The sequence below is a fragment of the Mya arenaria genome, chromosome 3, assembly GCF_026914265.1.
Source record: "Mya arenaria isolate MELC-2E11 chromosome 3, ASM2691426v1".
Taxonomy (NCBI): domain Eukaryota; kingdom Metazoa; phylum Mollusca; class Bivalvia; order Myida; family Myidae; genus Mya; species Mya arenaria.
In genome coordinates this window covers 50,551,834-50,571,871 of record NC_069124.1, presented here as the reverse complement: position 1 = coordinate 50,571,871, position 20,038 = coordinate 50,551,834, and the positions used below count along the sequence as shown (strand labels likewise).

Sequence of the window (20,038 nt, the reverse complement as noted above, 5' to 3'; positions counted from 1 at the left end):
TGCAGCCTCACTCTGGCTGCCAAATATGTAAAAAGTAGTATCGTGATCAGTTAACAAAGAATTAACTTTAGACATAGTCTCCTGCCTCAGGAATGATCTCCTCCTCCTGGCAATCACCCATCTGTTAACCCCAATATCCCCCATCACCCGGGACAGCCGCAGGGAAAACAGTCTCTCACTCTCCCTATCACTATCCATAATTCAGTATTTCACCATTAGTTCTTATACAATCATGTTGTTCAGGTTCTTATCCTTAATATATACATTGCTATCAAATGACTTTGAGTCAATGATTGCTTTCTTTCGTATTCCAAGATTAAATCATTGCATTGCTTTAGCATTGTTACTGATTCATGATCTGCTTATAATGAGGATGAGGATAGGCAAAAAATGTTTAAAAGAGATCATATCTCAAATCTGCTACTCAAATTACTTTAGTTTAGTGGTATTGTGATGATCTGTTTGTCAACGGGTATTTCCTGATAAAGTTTTGTGTATATTTTATTTGAACTGAATGTTGTTTGTTTGAAACCTGGAACTGTATTCAGTAAGGTCTTAAATCTGAATGTGAGACTTAAGACTCAAACCTTCATTTTATTGAACAATCTTTATTAAAAAAATAATGTGGAATGTTAACAATTATAAACACATTTTCAGTCAAGGAAAACTACTTTACAGATAATGTATGGCAATAAGGAATTTGCTTTTCTACTCAGATTCAAGATGTAAATATGGGCTAGGGTCTCATAATATTCACACATACTTTGTGTACGAGTTTTAGACATTTTTTTGTTGTAAAAAGGCTATTATTGGATCAAAGATGGAAAAAAATCTGTTACAAATAATTAGTTCTACAATCAGGCACACGTCTTTTGTCAAAATTAATTACATAACATAGCTTAAATGTCCTATTAAATGTGCAAGGCATGTTTTTGAGAACCCTGTGTGTTACCTAAGCACCATTTTTCCTCATTCAGCAAATTTTTAAAATCTGCTGAATTCAATTCTTAATCATGTTAAAAGTAAAAAAAAAAAAAAATTAATACTTAATACGCCAGTCGCAATCATCCATCACCTAGTGGATAGGCAGATTAGAAAGCCAGCAAATGACCAATCAGCAATCAGTATCCATTGCATCGTAGCTCCATACATACCCTTGTGTGTAAATCAATAAAATGGTCCACTGAACACATGGCTTCAATATATCAATATACAACTTTTGTTAAGAATCATGAATGTTCGTTTTTGTTTGTTTCTGGTAATGTGTAAAAAATGTTGCAAAATCGAAGACTTCCAAGATATAATTTCTATTTCATAATTGTGGAGAAAATCGTCAAGAACATTTGAGTTTGAATTTTATATCACCTTTAAATATAAACTTCTAAAATTGTTTGGCAGCAGTGACCACCTTAGTATGACGACGTGCACATAAGACCTTATCCTTACCTTCAAGCTCAAGGTCACTGTAACCTTAAGAACTCAAGAGTCAGTTCTGCTATATAATCCTACTGATTAAAGTTTGTGTCTGGTCCATATCTTTGTCAACAATGGTTTGATTTTGAAAAAAGTTTAGCAGAAGTGGCCACCATAGCATGAGGACCAGTCAACCTTAAGACCCATGTCCCTACCTTCAAGGTTACATCAACCGTCTGAACTTAGTCATTTCTGCTATAAAAGCCTAACAACAGTTCCTGTCAGGTCAATATCTGTCATCATGGTTGAATTTTAAAATATTCTAAATAATAAAATATATTATATATGGTAAAACATAACAATATTTTTCAATCTTCATCATATCTCCCCATGAAATGTGTTCTATCTGATTCCTTTAATTATTTGGTCCAAACATTGTTTCTGACATTTTGGCATGCGGGGGTATTAATCACATTCTGTGACAACCCTATTTTATTCTTATTTTTAGAGTTTTTAATGTGGTCATATGCAAAACCGTATCTAGAATATCTAAGTCGAATAATAAAGGGCCATTTTAGCATAATATGTACAATAAATGAAGATTGGTTGGATGGTTGGAAACATTTTTGTATAGTTCCAATGCAATACATGAAGCATTAAATTTAAATTTTGCTGAGATATTGACTTAAATGTGCATACATGCAAAACCTCAACCAGGTTAGTAGTGCAGCTCTCTCTAATTCTTTGCATAATTGAGCTCAAAAAGTAATAATTGCGATCAATAAAGGAACATACGAATTTCTCAAGACAGTCTTTAAGGCATGTCAGAATGATATAATTATTATTTTATTACAAGAGTGGCTACGGTATGCTGGGAAAATACTCACTAACATCTTAAAACTGAGTTTGAGACTCGGTAGCAAAAAAGTAAATTCTTAATGTTATGAATTATCTTTATTAATAAAGTTATTTTTAACTGAAAATTTGTAAATAATTGTTAATCAAGTTATTCGCAACATATACGGCCAGTTTTACCGTAATTGCTCATTTATTAACACTTGTACAAAAAATAAGGAATTGCAATGTTGAGTGTTCAGTCTCAAACCAAGACAATAAGAACTCGGATATCAAATTCCATGTTAATGTAACTTATTTTAAATGTATTCACAAGCATCAATACGGTAATACCCATATCCCAAGCCATACCTGGTGTACACCAATGAGTCGAGAAACCAGATCTATCATCATCAGCTTTACCTCGAACCTCTCTGTGGTCGCATCCAGCTGCCGGAACAGACGCTCACAAAAACCTGCAAGTATCCGTGAAATGATCAAAGTTAATACAAGAAGATCGAAACCATCTATCAAATGATCATAGTTAATACAAGAAGATGGAAACCGTCTGTCATATGATCATAGTTAATACATGAAGATCGAAACCGTCTGTCATATGATCATAGTTAATACAAGAAGATCGAAACAGTCTGTCATATGATCATAGTTAATACAAGAAGATGGAAGCCGTCTGTCATATGATCATAGTTAATACATGAAGATCGAAACTGTCTGTCATATGATCATAGTTAATACAAGAAGATCGAAACAGTCTGTCATATGATCATAGTTAATACATGAAGATCGAAACCGTCTGTCATATGATCATAGTTAATACAAGAAGATCGAAACAGTCTGTCATATGATCATAGTTAATACAAGAAGATGGAAGCCCTCTGTGAAAGGATCATAGTTAATACAAGGAGATGGAAACCATCCGTGAAATGATCATAATTAATACAAGGAGATGGAAGCCTTCCGTGAAATGATCATAGTTAATACAAGGAGATGGAAACCATCCGTGAAATGATCATAGTTAAGGCCAAAAAAATAAAATATGTCTGGTTCAGGAAACGTTGTCCCAAAAAAATAGGAGGGTAGGCATTTTTTCCATTTTTTTTTTTTTTTTTTTTGGACGTATGTTGTCTATGTGTAGACGATGCACAGAGCAGTCAGATCACTTTGTAACTCCCAGCATGTGGTATTGTGATGTGTGCTTGTTTCGGATAAACCATAATTCGGATATAAAATTTTGTGTCGGACATTCGGACCGGCAGAGTTCATTATTCGTCGGACCAAACCACTTGAAATGGCAATTGTCCGACGGTCATTCGCCATGCCTGCCTTGGTCGGGGTATAATACCCCGATGGAGGATATACCTCGATCAGCAAAATTCCCCAGCCTGTAAAATACAGGTATGACAGATCTGACTGGCTGAGTATTTATTTTAAATAAATCTGACCTCCTATGGCTTTATCAACTACCTGTACCTTTCTGGTATTAATTTTAAAAGACATCAAAAATACAAATATTAAATTCGATCTTTTTTTCAAAAGCAAAGGAAGGCACATTTCACCTGCCAAAACGTTCCGCCCGGGCCTAAACTAGTTGCGGCTTCATATTTGGTGGCAAACAGTTTGGGGTTGGTTGGCCCATGGAGCTCCTCGAATACTTCCGAAGCTGTGCAACCATGCTGGACCGCTTTCATGACCTGCCGCTCTGCTCCATGTTCACATTTTTGGAGTTTTATGGCCATCAAAGTGGCTGGTGAACACGCCATGGGCGCCGCCATTGTTGTGCGCTCTATTAACCCAAAGATCAATATAAACGCGCTCTATTAACCCAAAGAGCAATAACTACAGAAAAGAAAATTTTCAATACACAGTATAGCGGTTTTCGGCCGCGATTTCGAAAAAAAAGTTTAGGGTCGGCGGGTAAAAAATAGGGTCGGTCGGGTTTCCTGAACCAGACATATTTTTTTTTTGGCCTAATACAAGAAGATGGAAGCCCTCCGTGAAATGATCATAGTTAATACAAGGAGATGGAAACCATCCGTGAAATGATCATAGTTAATACAAGAAGATGGAAGCCCTCCTTGAAATGATCATAGTTAATACAAGAAGATGGAAACCATCTGTGTAATGATCATAGTTAAAACAAGAAGATGGAAACCATCCGTGAAATGATCATAGTTAATACAAGAAGATGGAAACCATCCGTGAAATGATCATAGTTAAAACAAGAAGATGGAAACCATCTGTGTAATGATCATAGTTAAAACAAGGAGATGGAAGTCATCCATGTAATGATAATAGTTAATACAAGAAGATGGAAACCATCAGTCAAATGATCATAGTTAATACAAGAAGATGGAAGTCATCCATGTAATGATCATAGTTAATACAAAAAGATGGAAACCATATGTCAAATGATCATAGTTAATACAAGAAGATGGAAACCATCCGTGTAATGATCATAGATAATACAAGAAGATGGAAACCATCTGTCACATGATCACAGTTAATACAAGAAGGTGGAAACCATATGTCAAATGATCATAGTTAATACAAAACAAGAGGCACATCAGTGCCTGTGCTCCACTGGCCAAAAGGTTCAAGCAAAGACCACCTAACGAACATTTTCGTCAAGTTTCATAGAAATACAATCATCAATTTTTGAGGAGAAGTTATTTAAAAAAAAAATTTTACTTTAATAGCTCTGGCTGCCATGTTGTGCAGTGGACCGAAATGATTTGGGCAATTTGAGTAAAAGAGCACCAAACAAACATTTCTGTCAAGTTTTATCGAAAAAAGGTCATCGGTTTCGACGACAAGTCGTATAAAGTTTTTTTTATTTTTTAGCTCTGGCAGCCATGGTGTGCAGTGGACTGGAACCATTTAACAAATTTTGGTTAATGACCACCCAAGGAACATTTCTGTCAAGTTTCATCAAAATCTGATCATCGGTTAACATTTAATCTGAATAGATTATGAAGCAAATATCTAACCTGAACAAGAACTGACGAGATAGAATCGACTTGTTGTTTCACTTACACTTTTCGGCCATTTAAGTTACTAAAAATAGCTGTTTCATAAACTTTCAGAATGTCACTTAAACGAAAATTAATGTTCAGTCTATATGTACTTTCCTATGTATAAATGTAAGGTTTTTAAATTGATCTTTTTGTGAGAACTTTATGCTTATATGTTAACTCATAAATTATTATTGTTTAAAAATTATTTAAAGATGCTATACGTGAAAAATTAAGACATTATTTTTTTTTCTATTAAAGGGAGGTAATTCAGTAGTAAAATGTAATCAAAGCTATTAAAGCATGGCATTTCTTTTCTAACCATGTTGATATTATTACAGTCTATTCAAGCAAGATGCCTTTTGTTTTTACATAGTACCCATAGGTTCTGAAAAACAAGGAGCACTATTCCCAACAGAAGGATGTCACTCCCTATCACTGCATGAGCATCATAATAAAGAAATGTTTACTCAAACTGCAAGCTGCTCAATTGAAATAGGTATTTACCTCAAGCATACAGTTTTATAATGTGGCAAAATAGTCGGACTACTAGATTGTCATTCGGACTAGTAAAATATGCCATTATGCTAGTCCAACTGGCTAGTAGGTTAAAATGTTTTTCGTGAAGACTGCGGACGAGAAGTCCTTAAAAGTTTTTCTATTTTTAACTCTCGCAGCCATGTTGTGCAGCGGACCGGAACCATTTGGGCAATTTTGGTTAAAGGGCATCCCAATGAACATTTATGTAAAGTTTCATCAAAATCTGATAATCGGTTTCTGAGAAGATGTAGTTTAACGTTTTTTTCTATTCTTAGCTCTGGTGCCCATGTTGTGCAGCAGACCAGAACTGTTTGGGCTATTTTGGTTAAGGACTACCCAAGTAACATTTCTGTCAAGTTTCATTGCAATACGATCATCGGTTTCTGAGGAGAAGTCGTTTAAAGGTTTTTCTATTTTTACCTCTGGGGGCCATCTTGTGCAGTGGAACGAAACCATTGAAGCAAATTTGATAAAGGACCATCCAAGGAACATTTCTGTTAAGTTTCATCAAAATCTGATCATCGGTTTCTGAGAAGATGTTCTTTAAAGGTTTTTCTATTTTTTTGCCCTGGCAGCCATGTTGTGCAGCGGACCGGAACCATTTGAGCAATTTTGGTTAAGGACCACCCAAGGAACAATTCTGTCAAGTTTCATCAAAATCTGCCTATCCGTTTCAGAGGAGATGTCGTTTAAAGATTTTGCTATTTTTAGCTGTGGCGGCCATATTGTGCAATGGACCAGAACCATTTGAGCAATTTTAATAAAGGACCACCCAAGGAACATTACTGTCAAGTTTCATCAAAATCTGCCGAACCGTTTCAGAGGAGATGTCGTTTAAAGATTTTGCTATTTTTAGCTCTGGCGGCCATATTGTGCAATGGACCGGAACCATTTGAGCAATTTTGGTAAAGGACCACCAAAGGAACATTCCTGTGAAGTTTTGTCAAAATCCGCTTATCAGTTTCAGAGGAGATGTCGTTTAAAGTAAAAGTTTACGCACGCACGCACTCACAACGGACAATCTGTGACGACATAAGCTCCATGGCCTTCGGCCAGTGGAGCTAAAAATGGAAACCATCAATTAGATGATCATAGATAATACAAGAAGATGGAAACCATCTGTCAAATGATCATAGTTAATACAAGAAGATGGAAACCATCTATCAAATGATCATAGTTAATACAAGAAGATGGAAATCAACTATCAAATGATCATAGTTAATACAAGAAGATGGAAACCATCAGTCAAATGATCATAGTTAATACAAGAAGATGGAAACCGTCTGTCATACAAGAAGATGGAAACCATCTGTCAAATGATCATAGTTAATACAAGAAGATGGAAACCATCAGTGAAATGATCATAGTTAATATGAGGAGATGGAAGCCATCCGTGAAATGATCATAATTAATACAAGAAGATGGAAGCCATCAATCAAATGATCATAATTAATACAAGAAGATGGAAGCCATCAGTCAAATGATCATAATTAATACAAGAAGATGGAAACCATTCGTGAAATGATCATAATTAATACAAGAAGATGGAAGCCATCAGTCAAATGATCATAATTAATACAAGAAGATGGAAGCAATCCGTGAAATGATCATAGTTAATACAAGAAGATGGAAGCCATCCGTGAAATGATCATAATTAATACAAGAAGATTGAAGCCATCCATGAAATGATCATAGTTAATACAAGGAGATGAGATCAACTGTCAAATGATCACAGTTAATACAAGGAGATGAGATAAACTGTCAAATGATCATAGTTTATACAAGGAGATGAGATCAACTGTCAAATGATCACAGTTAATACAAGGAGATGAGATCAACTGTAAAATGATCATAGTTTATACAAGGAGATGAGATCAACTGTCAAATGATCACAGTTAATACAAGGAGATGAGATCAACTGTAAAATGATCATAGTTAATACAAGGAGATGAGATCAACTGTCAAATGATCATAGTTAATACAATAGCTTCTTGATACTTGTATTAAACAAGAAACAAGGTAAAGCATGCAATTAAAGTAAAGCGTATGCTGCTCTGTTGTCACATCTTTTTTATTGTTTTTTTTTAGTAATCATATTTTGAAACAAACCTTGCTTCATCAATTTCGTACTAAATAAGCATCAAATGAATTTATATTCTTTCTAAAAATCCATGACATAAACTGTATTTGGACACGGGGAAAAGCTTGTTTCTCAAAGTGGGGCATAAACCAGTAACATCTTCGGTGAGAAATGATGTGGGGATCAAACCACCATCTCTGGAGTGAGATGTGGACACCTTCACCACTAGACCACCCTCACACTGGTGGGGATCAAACTAACACCTCTGAAGTGAGAAGTGGACACCTTCACCACTAGACCACTCTCACACTGGTGGGGATCAAACCACCATCTCTGGAGTGAGAAGTGGACACCTTCACCACTAGACCACTCTCACACTGGTGGGGATCAAATTATGACTTCTGGAGTAAGAGGTGGAAACCTACACCACTTGACCAATTACACCAGACTTCTATATAAACACCATAATTTAAGCCTTGTACTCACCCTGTGGATCATGAATGAGATGAAGGGCAGAAAAGTTGAAACATTCAGCAACTTTTTTCTTCTTTTTATTTTTCTGAAACGAAAAACAGCAGAATATACTTAGACAATTAAAACATTGATAGAGTATGTGGTACATTAATTATTGATTACTTTCAGTACTGTAATTTTATCACAAAAACAGTTACTGTGCCTATGTTATTGTTTAGTAAGCTTAAGTGAGAGAAAACAATTATATTGGTTCCATCCCGGTTTTTAATCCTACCTTGATGTTGTGTAGGGCCCTGTCCAGCTTCTTCTGTCTCTTTTTTGTGTGTTTCCCCACTCTGTATCCAGTCATCAGCTCCTTGGCTGATTTTTGATCTTCCTGTGCATAGTTATTAAACAGAAGTAAATATTGTTTTCATGTATATATGTGTGTTTGAAACAAGCACAGAATTAATTTCATGAAATTCAGGTGTAATTTGTAAACTAACATTCAGAATAACAACGTGGAAATTGACGTTCATGAGTTCTGACATACATACAAGTGCGTGTAAGGCCCTAAATAACTTTCAAGATTTTTTTAGCTCAAAGAAACATGAAAAAAACAGCATACCGTAAATGACTGGGTATTAGACGCACTTTTTTTCCTCAGATTTTGATGCAAAAAAATGCCTGCGTATAATACCCAGTAACAATTTTTTGAACTTTTTTTCTGATGTCAATTTCAAGCCGAGAGTTTGTTTAGATTTATGTAGAAAGGGATGTTACTCGCGTCATATTGATCGAGTATATACGGGTTAAAACGGCAGTTGAAGATCGGGATACGGTATATCGTAAGACGTTTATAATTTCAACAAAAATATTTTATATTTGGACACCCATAATTATTTCCCAAAATAATTTATTTTGCGTACCTAATTTTCGGACACCCAAAGGACATCAATCATAACTTTCATAGTTACCAAGTTTCACAGACGAAGAATATTGATTTTTATCTTTACACTGCCTGGCTAGATTACCTAACCGTATACAACACTGTGACAATTTAATTAGTTACTACCCATCCTAAACGATTTATTGCCTGTTGAAAAGGAAGTGTGATATATTTATTTGAGGATTAAACAAACAACAAGGGCAATCAAGGGATTAAGAAAACATCGACATGGCATGTTTGTAAAACGATCTGCCAATAAGCTTTCAAACTTGTACCACACTTATAGACTGTATGAAGCAATAATCGTACAGTTATACATTAATCCTGCATAGCAATGTCCATGCTCTCCACGAGATCCTCGTGGGCATAACTGTAAGTTATGTGACGTCACACAGAGTGACTCTGATCTGAAGCCGATAGAATGTGTTTATTCAGTTCAGTGCATGTATAAAATGGTGTTTTAATTAACTTCATGAAGGATTTACACTTATAGGCGTAATAAATAAGTTTATGACCATTGATTACTACGGATAAATTAATAAGTGGTAAAAAGCAAACATGAAGAAAAAAGGCAGGTTAAACAAACATGTAAATAAAATGTAAAAATGATAATTTTCTATGTATTCGGAGAGCGAAAAAAATAATTAATTTATGGTGTCCGAACTCTTGTGAATTACGGTATTCAATATTATTTTGAATAATAAATTGAATTAAACAATAATCAAACTTACATATATATAAAAAAGCAAAGTTGGGCACTGTCAAAATATTTTTTGCTTAACATAACTTTTCATTCTCGACAGTATGGTTTTAAAGATAACCATCGCCATTTTCACGAAAAAAAAATTTTTTGTCACTGTCAACAAACATGGTGGCTGAAAATGCCGGACGATTATGACATTTTTTCTATGCGTCTTTTAACCAAAAACATAGATTAAAAGTTTTTTTCTCGGATTTTTCACAGATTTTTTTCCCTGCGTCTAATACCCCCTATCGTCTTATACCCAGTCATTTACGGTATACTACAGTGACAACATAATCTATGTAGATGTTGATATTCAAGATAAGGCCAATATAAATAAATAAATTGCTAGATTTGTATCTAATGCTATTTTAAATGGGGGCGGGGTGGGGGGGTCTTTCTTTTTTCTAAGATGACTGTAACAACATTGAATATGTTTTCTTGCTCTACCTCATTGCATTGCGGAACCATATACATGAGTTTTAAGACGAACCACTATCACCATCGCAACATTTCTTCTTTTTTAAAAGTGAATGTTATACGGTACATCAACTCCATAGGTATGAATAAATGCCGTTACCTGACAGTACTGGACCAATAAGCAAATACAGTTCCTAGTTCAACATTTTCATTCGTGTCAATAAATTTTAAGGGGCGGCGAAAAGAGGGAGCGGGCGGGGATGAAAATTAGCAATTAATTTATAGTCGCCTAAGAAATCAAAAACCTGAATGCAGTTACAATCACAATGTTTATCTAAACTGTTACTTTGACATAATATGTTATACTTATAACTGGCCTAACTGCTTTTACTTTTCTCACTTTATAAGTGTACATCTTAGAATTTCCCATTACCCAATCTATCATATGAAAGATGTGACTGTAAAATCACTTAAGTATATAAAGTTAACCTGGAAGAAAGTGCACATGGTGTGGGCCATGTACCCATTAACAACAGAACACTAGCTAGCTAGTTTCACCAACTGAGCTAACCAGGAGGCTGGTTCTTACCCACACACACTACACTCCTCTCCCTATAAACCTTTCAGGCTGATCCAGGTTCTTTTGTCTTTTACTTCTGACACCAGTAAACAGTGTGTGTATACCACATGATAAATTATGTCATAAATTTTACATCGAAAGGCAAAATTTTGCTTTGAATGAAGACTTAAAACAAAGATAACTTTTCTTTTCTTCGCCATTTCAAATGAAACAAAGGGCAGTCTATGTTGCTTAGAGAGCCCCGCTATTACCGGAGTTTAATAAGGTGATTAGTTTCGTCAAACACTTCGACAAACCTGTTTCCAAAATAATGTTATGACAGTGCTCCATCAGGTAGCAGTTTTGTCAAAAGGTTTGTCGAAGTGTTTTAAGAAACTAAACTCTCGAACTCTAGCAAAATACCGAACTCGGGGCTATGTAAGCGGCGTTGACTGCGCCATGTTTCATTTCATATGGTGAATAAATAGTAAAGTTATTTGTAAAGTTATTTGTTTAAAGTCTTCTTCTGAATCAAAATATCGCTGTCCGACGTAGCATTTATGACGTTATTTATCACATGGTATACACATACTGGTAAAGTAAACCTGGGAAGAAAAGTGCACCAGGTCTGGGGCTCGAGCCCACAACCGCAGGAAGACTAGCATGCCACTTTAAGCAATTAAGCTACCTGGGAGGTTGATCCTTACCCATACACACTAAATACACTGTACTCTACATCATCACAATGTAACAAAGATTGTAGGTAAACCGCATCTGATTCACTGTCACTTGAGTTAACCGTGCGGCTGGTTCTTACCCTCACAAAATACTCTCCTTCCCACTTAACATTTCAGGCTGATTCCGGCACTCTTGCCTTTTATTTCTGACATCCGTAAAGTTAACCTAGGAGGAAAACTGCACCCGGTGTGGGGCTAGAATCTACGACCACTGGAACACTAGCATGGCTCTCTAACCAATAAAGCTAACCGGGCAGCTGGTTCTTGCTCATACAAACTACATACATGTTACTCTATCCACGACAATGAAGAAGATTGAAAGTAAACCTCATCTGATTCACTGTCACTGCCTTTGTCCTCTGCATCGGTTCCCAGGAAAAATTTAATAGCAGCAACCAGAATCTGAAATCATAGAAATAATGTACCTTAAAAATAATGTACTTTAGAAACATTGTATATAATACAAATAATGAATTGCTCAAAATACAACACATTTGTGAGACAGTCATAAAGCAGAATAATGTTCATAAAGTAATCGGTTGTAATGTTTATTCTTCAAGAAGAAAGAAGGCTGAAACAATGTGTTATGGTGGATATAGAGTACAGACTGGTTTTCTTGATAAAATTTGAAAGCCTCTCCCAGTCCATACATTAAAAATATGCATGAACAGTTATTTACCTTTGTGACTTTGGAAAAACATGCCGTTGTTATGACATTCACAGTCTTGGGATCCTTCCAAATGTTACGTCTGTACAGTTCTATCATGACGTCCTAAAACAAAAGTTATCTTTCATGATCTCACATTTAATATACCGGTAGATCAGTGCATTTATGTTTTTCAAGCTTTTTCAGAGGTCACAGACGTATAAACTATATAAAACTATGGTTTATAGGTCATTGCAGAGATGAATTATATAAAACTATGGTTTATAGGTCATTGCAGAGATGAATTATATAAAACTATGGTTTATAGGTCATTGCAGAGATGAATTATATAAAACTATGGTTTATAGGTCATTGCAGAGATGAATTATATAAAACTATGGTTTATAGGTCATTGCAGAGATGAATTATATAAAACTATGGTTTATAGGTCATTGCAGAGATGAATTATATAAAACTATGGTTTATACCGATAGGTCAATGCAGAGATGAATATTTTTCAAAAATGATTTTTTCTGAATGTTAAGTAAAGAAAAAAAACAATTTAATGTTTTACTTCATGGGAATGCTTAAATCAAAATGTTAACACCCTTTCAATAGGAGTATTCAACTCACTGGATACTTTACACTGTACTTCAAACATTACATGCACATATTAAAGGCGCAAAATATAAGTTGATGCAAAATTATTATTTTTTTAATTTTATGCATTTTCAAGTTTAACTCATTTGACTTTAATGATAAAAACAAAAAAAGCATATGATTAAGGTTTCGATAAAAAAATAATACCTTTTTATATAATATTCTATTTTTTTAATTTAATAATAGCTGTGTAGCCACTAATTCCCTAATTTAAAAAGCGCCAAAATATCACTAATATTTTTTATTTGTACCTGAATCTTAAGCTTCTTTTTTTGTTTTGATCATAAAAGTAAAATGAGTTTAACATGATAATGCATTAAGATTAAAAAAATATATTTGCATCAAACTATATTGTGCATGTTTAAACTGTTTTCATTATTACCAGGGACATCTTAGCTGCCACTGGGTTGTTGTCCTTCAACATTGTGTACATGAAGTTCTGCAGAGTCTGAAAAATTTACGAAATAAAAATCTAACTGGCATAAAACCATTTCAGATAAATTGCAAATGTTATTACCAGAATTAGGACACCATAATGGACTAGCTGCAATTTTTAATTCAAAGATTTTCTGAGTTGAGGCCCTATGAGTTGTTTTGTCCAGATTTCATTTTATGTCAATGGATAATTGTTATAAATTGTTTGATATTAAAGGGACTAGACACCAGATGATACAACTGCAAGTAAAAAGAAAATTGTCAAAAACTTGCCAGTACATGAAATTTATATTGTTGTGTACAACGCATTGAATCTTAATTTCTGGTGTATCACATAGCATACAACACGTGTCTTTCGAAGTTTTGCAAATCTTTCCATTTCAAAAATTAACTGAGCTTGTCTACTACATAAATCCCAGTTAATTCAATATTGTCGTTGATATATGTATCTGTACTAGTCACGTGACTTCCACACCCTAAATATACGCACTAAAAACAGGCAAACCATGATGCGCTATTTTCAAATGGGCCGAGACAGCAACAAAATATTATTTTCATCATGTAAAATGATGTACTATCAGCCTCACACCAGCTCTTTTTGACAATTCTAGTTTTGTTTGGAGGAAATACTTTATTTGCCGATTTCAGAACCATCTGGTGTCTAGTCCCTTTAAAATAAGTTTATCATTAAATAACTTTCATCGGGGCCTCAGGTTGTGTGTTGCAATCATTATAAAAGAATGTGTGCATCTAAGACTAAAAACTATGTAAGCGCTGTTTTTTGGGTATAAAAAAATAATTTCAGGATGACATGTGTTCAAGCAGATAATGCATGTACACAATTCTTGCCTCTCATTGTCACAGTGAAAATACGACAATAGCCTTTAGATTATTAAAATTATACATCAAATGCAGAAATTCTTAAGGTAAACCCTAGGGAAAGTTTTCTATAATGAATCTATATAAGCTTTAAAATAGTCAATTGGAACTGTGTTTTTTTTCCTTTGATACAGAGGAGAAAAATAGAATCATTTGGAAAGAAGGGATTTATATTAACATGATTCATATTATGTTTTACTTTGTTTCGTAACTCTTATTCAACAATCCTATGGTAATATTCATGTATGACACTATATTGCTACAATTGCTAAATGTTAAGTAAAACGTCTCTGGATTTTTTAACAATGGCTGTGGAAAAATATTTAAAAAAAATCAAGAGGGAAATGTGGCCAAATTCGGCAGAAAAATGGGCTGAAATAATCACAGCAAATTGAGATGATTATTATGATCCAATCATTCAATTTACACAGTTGATTTACTTACAGTGTTGAGTTTTGCATTCTTGTGGGTCTGGTTGACATTCTTTATATCATTGACGATATATGTGTACAGCGTTTTCCTCAACAGTTTGTCCTGACATCTGAACATTTCAAAGAACAGCTCCAAGACACTTGTGGCAGGAATAAGACTTTTGTTTCTCAACAAAATCAAGGCCTTACAAAAAGTCTGAAACAAAATAATATTATATATATATATATATATATATATATATATATATATATATATATATATATATATATATATATATATATATATATATATATATATGTAGAAGGACATGCCTGTTCAGTTTTATGGATGAAAATAATGACAGTGTGGTCTGTAAGTTGTCAAGGACCTCAACTAGAAATAATTTCTGGGGCCGTATAAACAACTTAAAATGATCTTAATCTAAAGGAGTAAAATCTAAGTAATTCCATTGGCCAAATAATCTAATAGTCCAATCGAAACAGCAGGCCTCAGGGGCCGTTTTCAATAACCAACTTAGATCTAACTTAAGTTAAGCGATTGGAATTTCAAAATAACTGGCCAATGGACTGAATGGAATCATTGAGGCATATCTAAGGATAAGAATAATATTGAATGTTGAATCAATAGTGGTAAAATGTATTACCATGTGCATATCGAGGGTATTTTAAAGTGACTCGCTCATGGTTTGTAAAATGCACTCTTCTTTTGTGGCAAATCATAAGGAATGTTAAAACAAAAATACCAAAAGCTGGAACCCTTTAGCAAATGTTGATATTTGCTCAAATATGGTCCTTAAAGACCACAAATTTCATTAGCATTTATAACGCGATTAAGAAATTAATTGCGGCTGTAATGTTGCTTGATTTGTTGATTGACATCATCACATGATGCTATCAATGTATCATTAACAAGTCAGCATAGCATATCCACCACTTTTGTTAAAGTCATGATGGCCTTGTGGACTAGCCAGCCGTTTTCTAATTTTTTCTTGACTTTACCAGCTTGGGTTCGAACCCCACTAAACCAATATACTTTTTTATGCTATAACTGTATTTTTTCTGCAATTTCAATATCAAAGAGTAAAATTATGATAAAATATGTGTTTTCAGATGCATTACCGGGAAAACTATTTTTGGTCCAAAAACATGAGGGAGTCACTTTAGGCCTGAATAAACATCAATCAATCATTCAAGAAGTGACAGGAATATGTTTTGTGTTCTTCAATTGGGTCACATGTATTGCAATGATGACCACAACACTATACAATTTATCTATTTTAAATACTCAAAATATAATTAATACCCAGCATTCTTTAATGAACATATATATATATATATTCCTTATAAACATTTAAAAAAAACTGAAATTGATGTTTTTCTCCAAAATATCTCCAAACTAGAGGCATATGATTAATTGTCACATATTTGGCACTGCATATGCCAATAACATTTGTGAAATACTTCAAAAGCATTATGTTTGTTGCTTGTAAAAATCATAGCATATTCTAACCAACTATAAATATACATTCAACAATGTAACATAAAATATTTTCTTTGTGACATTTGAAATCACCATTTGGCACACTTGAACTGATTGAGACATTTCATACCATTCTCATAGTCCTGTCGAGGATGGAAGAATGTCTCTGTAAGGCATCCCTCAGCTCCTGCGGATAATCCTTCATCTCATCTGGATAGCAGTGAGCTACCTGAAAATAAGAAAGAGAGAGAATATTATGTCGTAGAGAAATTTATTGGAGAGATATACATGTGATTTGATTTCATTGAATTGATGTATATTGGAAATGGTATTACAGTGAAATTACTTGCCAAGCATTTGGTTAACTACAGCATCTCAAATTACAAAGGCTTTCTTATTCAGGCATTGGAAACACATGTATATGACAGGATGCTAAAACACTATCCTAACTATAGTACTTTGCAAGAGCAAACACAAACAGATGCCAAATTTTACATGTTATTGTTTTTATTTTCTATATCAATCAGGGGTGATAACATGTAATAAGGATTATAGAGCTATCTTATGTTATTGTCTGATTGTTAAGTATTATTGTATTATTTCAATTACCGTACATGTATGAAAGGTTTTGAGATGTGACTAAACTTTCCATCCTGCCAAAAACTTAAAACCAAACTTTCTAATCGATGAGGGGACATAATTGGTATTGAAGATCAATTAGAATTATGTAACTGGATTGTCTTAAGGCCCTGACATTTACATTAAGTATAATGTTAATTCCTTAAACGTTTTTTAAGTGCTGAAAAACTTAACCCAAACTTTCATCATCAATCAGGAACGATAATTGGTTTGAAAGATCATACAGAGTTGTCAACCATTATTTTTTAAAGACTTTGAACACTTGTGTACAGAATCAAGTCAATCAAATGAATAATTTTTTTGGATATGACCATAAAAACATAAAATTAATTGGATGCTCACGCGAGAAGAATAGCCCTCCTTGTTCTACAAATAAATGGTCTAGCTTAAAAGAAGAGTTTAAGCCATTGTAACAGTAGTGTTTATCATGACACTAACAGTTTTTATATGCTGATTGGTCAATATCTATAGTCATGAGATAGACTCTGTCAAGGCAATTTAAGATGGCTACCAGAATGTAGAGCGTTGATATACAGAAGCATGTGTTTAATTCCGTGTATGTAACTGTGTTTGTTTTAAGTGTTTATGTTGCAGTATCCTTATTATCACATTTCTATTATTATTACACACAGAGCTAACCTGTGTATATTTATAATATATTTTTTGGAGCACCTGTTAAGTTGAGTGTTACAGATTTATCCTTCTAGTGAGTGATTTTGATTACAATTAAGTTTCCAAACTACCCACAAAACTTGGTGTTCTAACTCATTGAAAGGACATTTTAATGATTCTCTATTCACCACAACACCACAGAATTGTAAATCAAATTCTAAAAAATAATAAGCAACATTTTTCTCATTTTAAAAAAAATAAATAAAAAAAATATATTTTTAAAAGTTTTCTAGGGGACACATGAAATCAAAGGTTTGATAAGGTGTGTGTCATATCAATTTTAACTGTAATGTAATTGTAATGCTACTGATATCTTGAGTTTCTGGACTGGGACCAATAGTGGTGCTAGGAATGGTTAAAAAAATAAATACAATTTGGTTGCAAAGCAATCAGTGTAGACATCAATATGGTGCCAACATGTATTCTGACAATGGTGCTGCATTTTTTTTAAAATACTGGTTGGAGAGCAATGTCAGGCAGTTTTACAGGTTTTAAGATTTTCTCATAAGAAACGGTATTCACAGAAATAAAACTTGAAGTTACACAAACTAGGGCTCAATGTCATATGACTGTTTATTATTAAAATTTGTGATGTCATGAACCTTGCAACAAATTTGGCGCCAAAGGGGGCAATCAATAAGGCCTAATTTAAGCTAAGTGAAAAGCAGTTCCCGGCATTTCCTACGTAACACTCAATAAATGTTTTAGTGTCATTATGAATTGAATGCTGTCCAGATATGAGCTCAAAACACAAATTCTTAGTCAAATCAAGATTATTATAGTCATAACACATGTACAGTTAATCTCACGCGACCATGCCCCACGTGAAAATTCGTGGATTTCATGATTTTCATATTTTTGAAACACCAATCATCCTACATAATTCTTTAAAAAATAACATTCCAGGTAAAATTACACATTTAACGAATATAAACCTACAATTGCCATGAAAAACATAAATGAAAGGAGAATATGGCAATTTCCAGCTACTGCTTCCCGCCGGATACTGCTTTCCAACCAGAAAAATGTTCAATCTCTTAAATTGACAGATTACATGTAAATTAACACACAGATCAGTTGTAGCACTTTTATTGACCTACAAAATTAACAGCGTGTACAGAAATATAAGTTGTTGTGTTTAAAAGGGCAAAAGTCTTGATAGAAACCTTATTTGAGGAGAGTCTAACAAGCTTCGTCAATCATTGCAAATGACCCCAAATTCTTGACACAACTTTCTACACAACTCAAGAGTAAAACACATATGAACCTATAATAAAATTCTTGAATATAAGTGTTTAAAAGTGCTATTAGTTTGTTTCATACTACATAAATACCTGTGAAAGAAATATCAGTAACTCATCCAACGTCTTTGAAAACTGTGAGGGCTTCAAATGGAAGATCTGCATGTTGGACTGATAGTGTCGATACTGTTGGGTAAACTGAAAGGAAACGAGAAAATAAAGTTAAAAACTCAAAGTTTATTAAAAAGATAAAGCCTATAAAAAATCACACCCACATACATATTATATATATTTGTCCGAAATTCATATTTGTCCGAATTATTGGGAAATTATTTACATTTACATATTGGCAATTGAACGTATAAGCTGTATATATACCTCATCTTTATAAGATTCCGGGTCTCTCTTTATCAAGTTCTGTAGCTGTGGTAGGTTGTTTGGTAGCTGATTTCGGTTTCTTTCACTCATAATTTCAAAGCTGTCAAAATAAACACGTGAAAAATACCGGAAGTAAACACTGAGTAGCAGGCAGCACTTTTCTTAGATGAAAGTTAAACTAAATGCAGCAGTTACTTCCCCTTATATAATACAGATACCAACTTGCGAATGGTAGACGCACAAACACTAGTGGTCAGTGGATCCAGGAGTGAGATTGTCTGAATTGTCTTATATTTTTCAAGTGATTTTGTATTGCCAATTCGGATGAAACAGTACTGTATGACCCGTCCGTTGAACTTATCAATGGCAGATGTTACTTACCAGTAATTTGTGTAACTGTTAGAAAACGGTGAAGACTTCATGAACTATTTTGTAAATGAGAGTCAATTTCATAACAATCATTACGTGTTATTGATTTCTTATGGGGACAATGTCATACATATTTTATTATATTGTGTAGTCGCAGCGTTATGACATAAAAAGTGCAGTTTTGATTCTTAAATCAGTTTCAATATCAATAAATATAGGGGGGGGGGGGGGGGGTAATGGTTGCCTTTTTCCGGAGTCCAGGAGAGAGTTGAGTATGCTGGGGGGGGGGGGGGGGGTCTAGGGGTTAGAAGAATAGTTAATAATATGCAAGCTAATTCTGCTTATCGAGAAAATATCTTGAAATTCAATGGCTTGATATACGACTTCCCTATATAATAGAGGTAACACCTTGTAATACTGTATGTATTGCCGTGTGGGTCTTTAGAGTC

At 34.0% G+C, this 20,038-nt stretch overlaps 1 protein-coding gene across 1 annotated transcript in view; it reads right to left on the bottom strand.

Moving 5' to 3' along the window:
- The window catches only part of LOC128228378 (protein SDA1 homolog), a 37,912-nt gene extending 18,553 nt beyond the window's left edge, over positions 1-19,359 (bottom strand). Inside the window, exons 1-10 of the mRNA XM_052939668.1 lie at positions 19,221-19,359; positions 18,936-19,040; positions 16,421-16,519; positions 14,824-15,006; positions 13,448-13,513; positions 12,439-12,531; positions 12,087-12,161; positions 8,648-8,749; positions 8,386-8,458; positions 2,620-2,723 (exon numbers count right to left, since the gene is read on the bottom strand). Coding sequence (XP_052795628.1) covers positions 2,620-2,723; positions 8,386-8,458; positions 8,648-8,749; positions 12,087-12,161; positions 12,439-12,531; positions 13,448-13,513; positions 14,824-15,006; positions 16,421-16,519; positions 18,936-19,040; positions 19,221-19,310 — 990 coding nt within the window. The 5' untranslated portion in view covers positions 19,311-19,359. The remainder of the gene's footprint in view (positions 1-2,619; positions 2,724-8,385; positions 8,459-8,647; positions 8,750-12,086; positions 12,162-12,438; positions 12,532-13,447; positions 13,514-14,823; positions 15,007-16,420; positions 16,520-18,935; positions 19,041-19,220) is intronic.
- Positions 19,360-20,038: the final 679 nt, after the last annotated feature.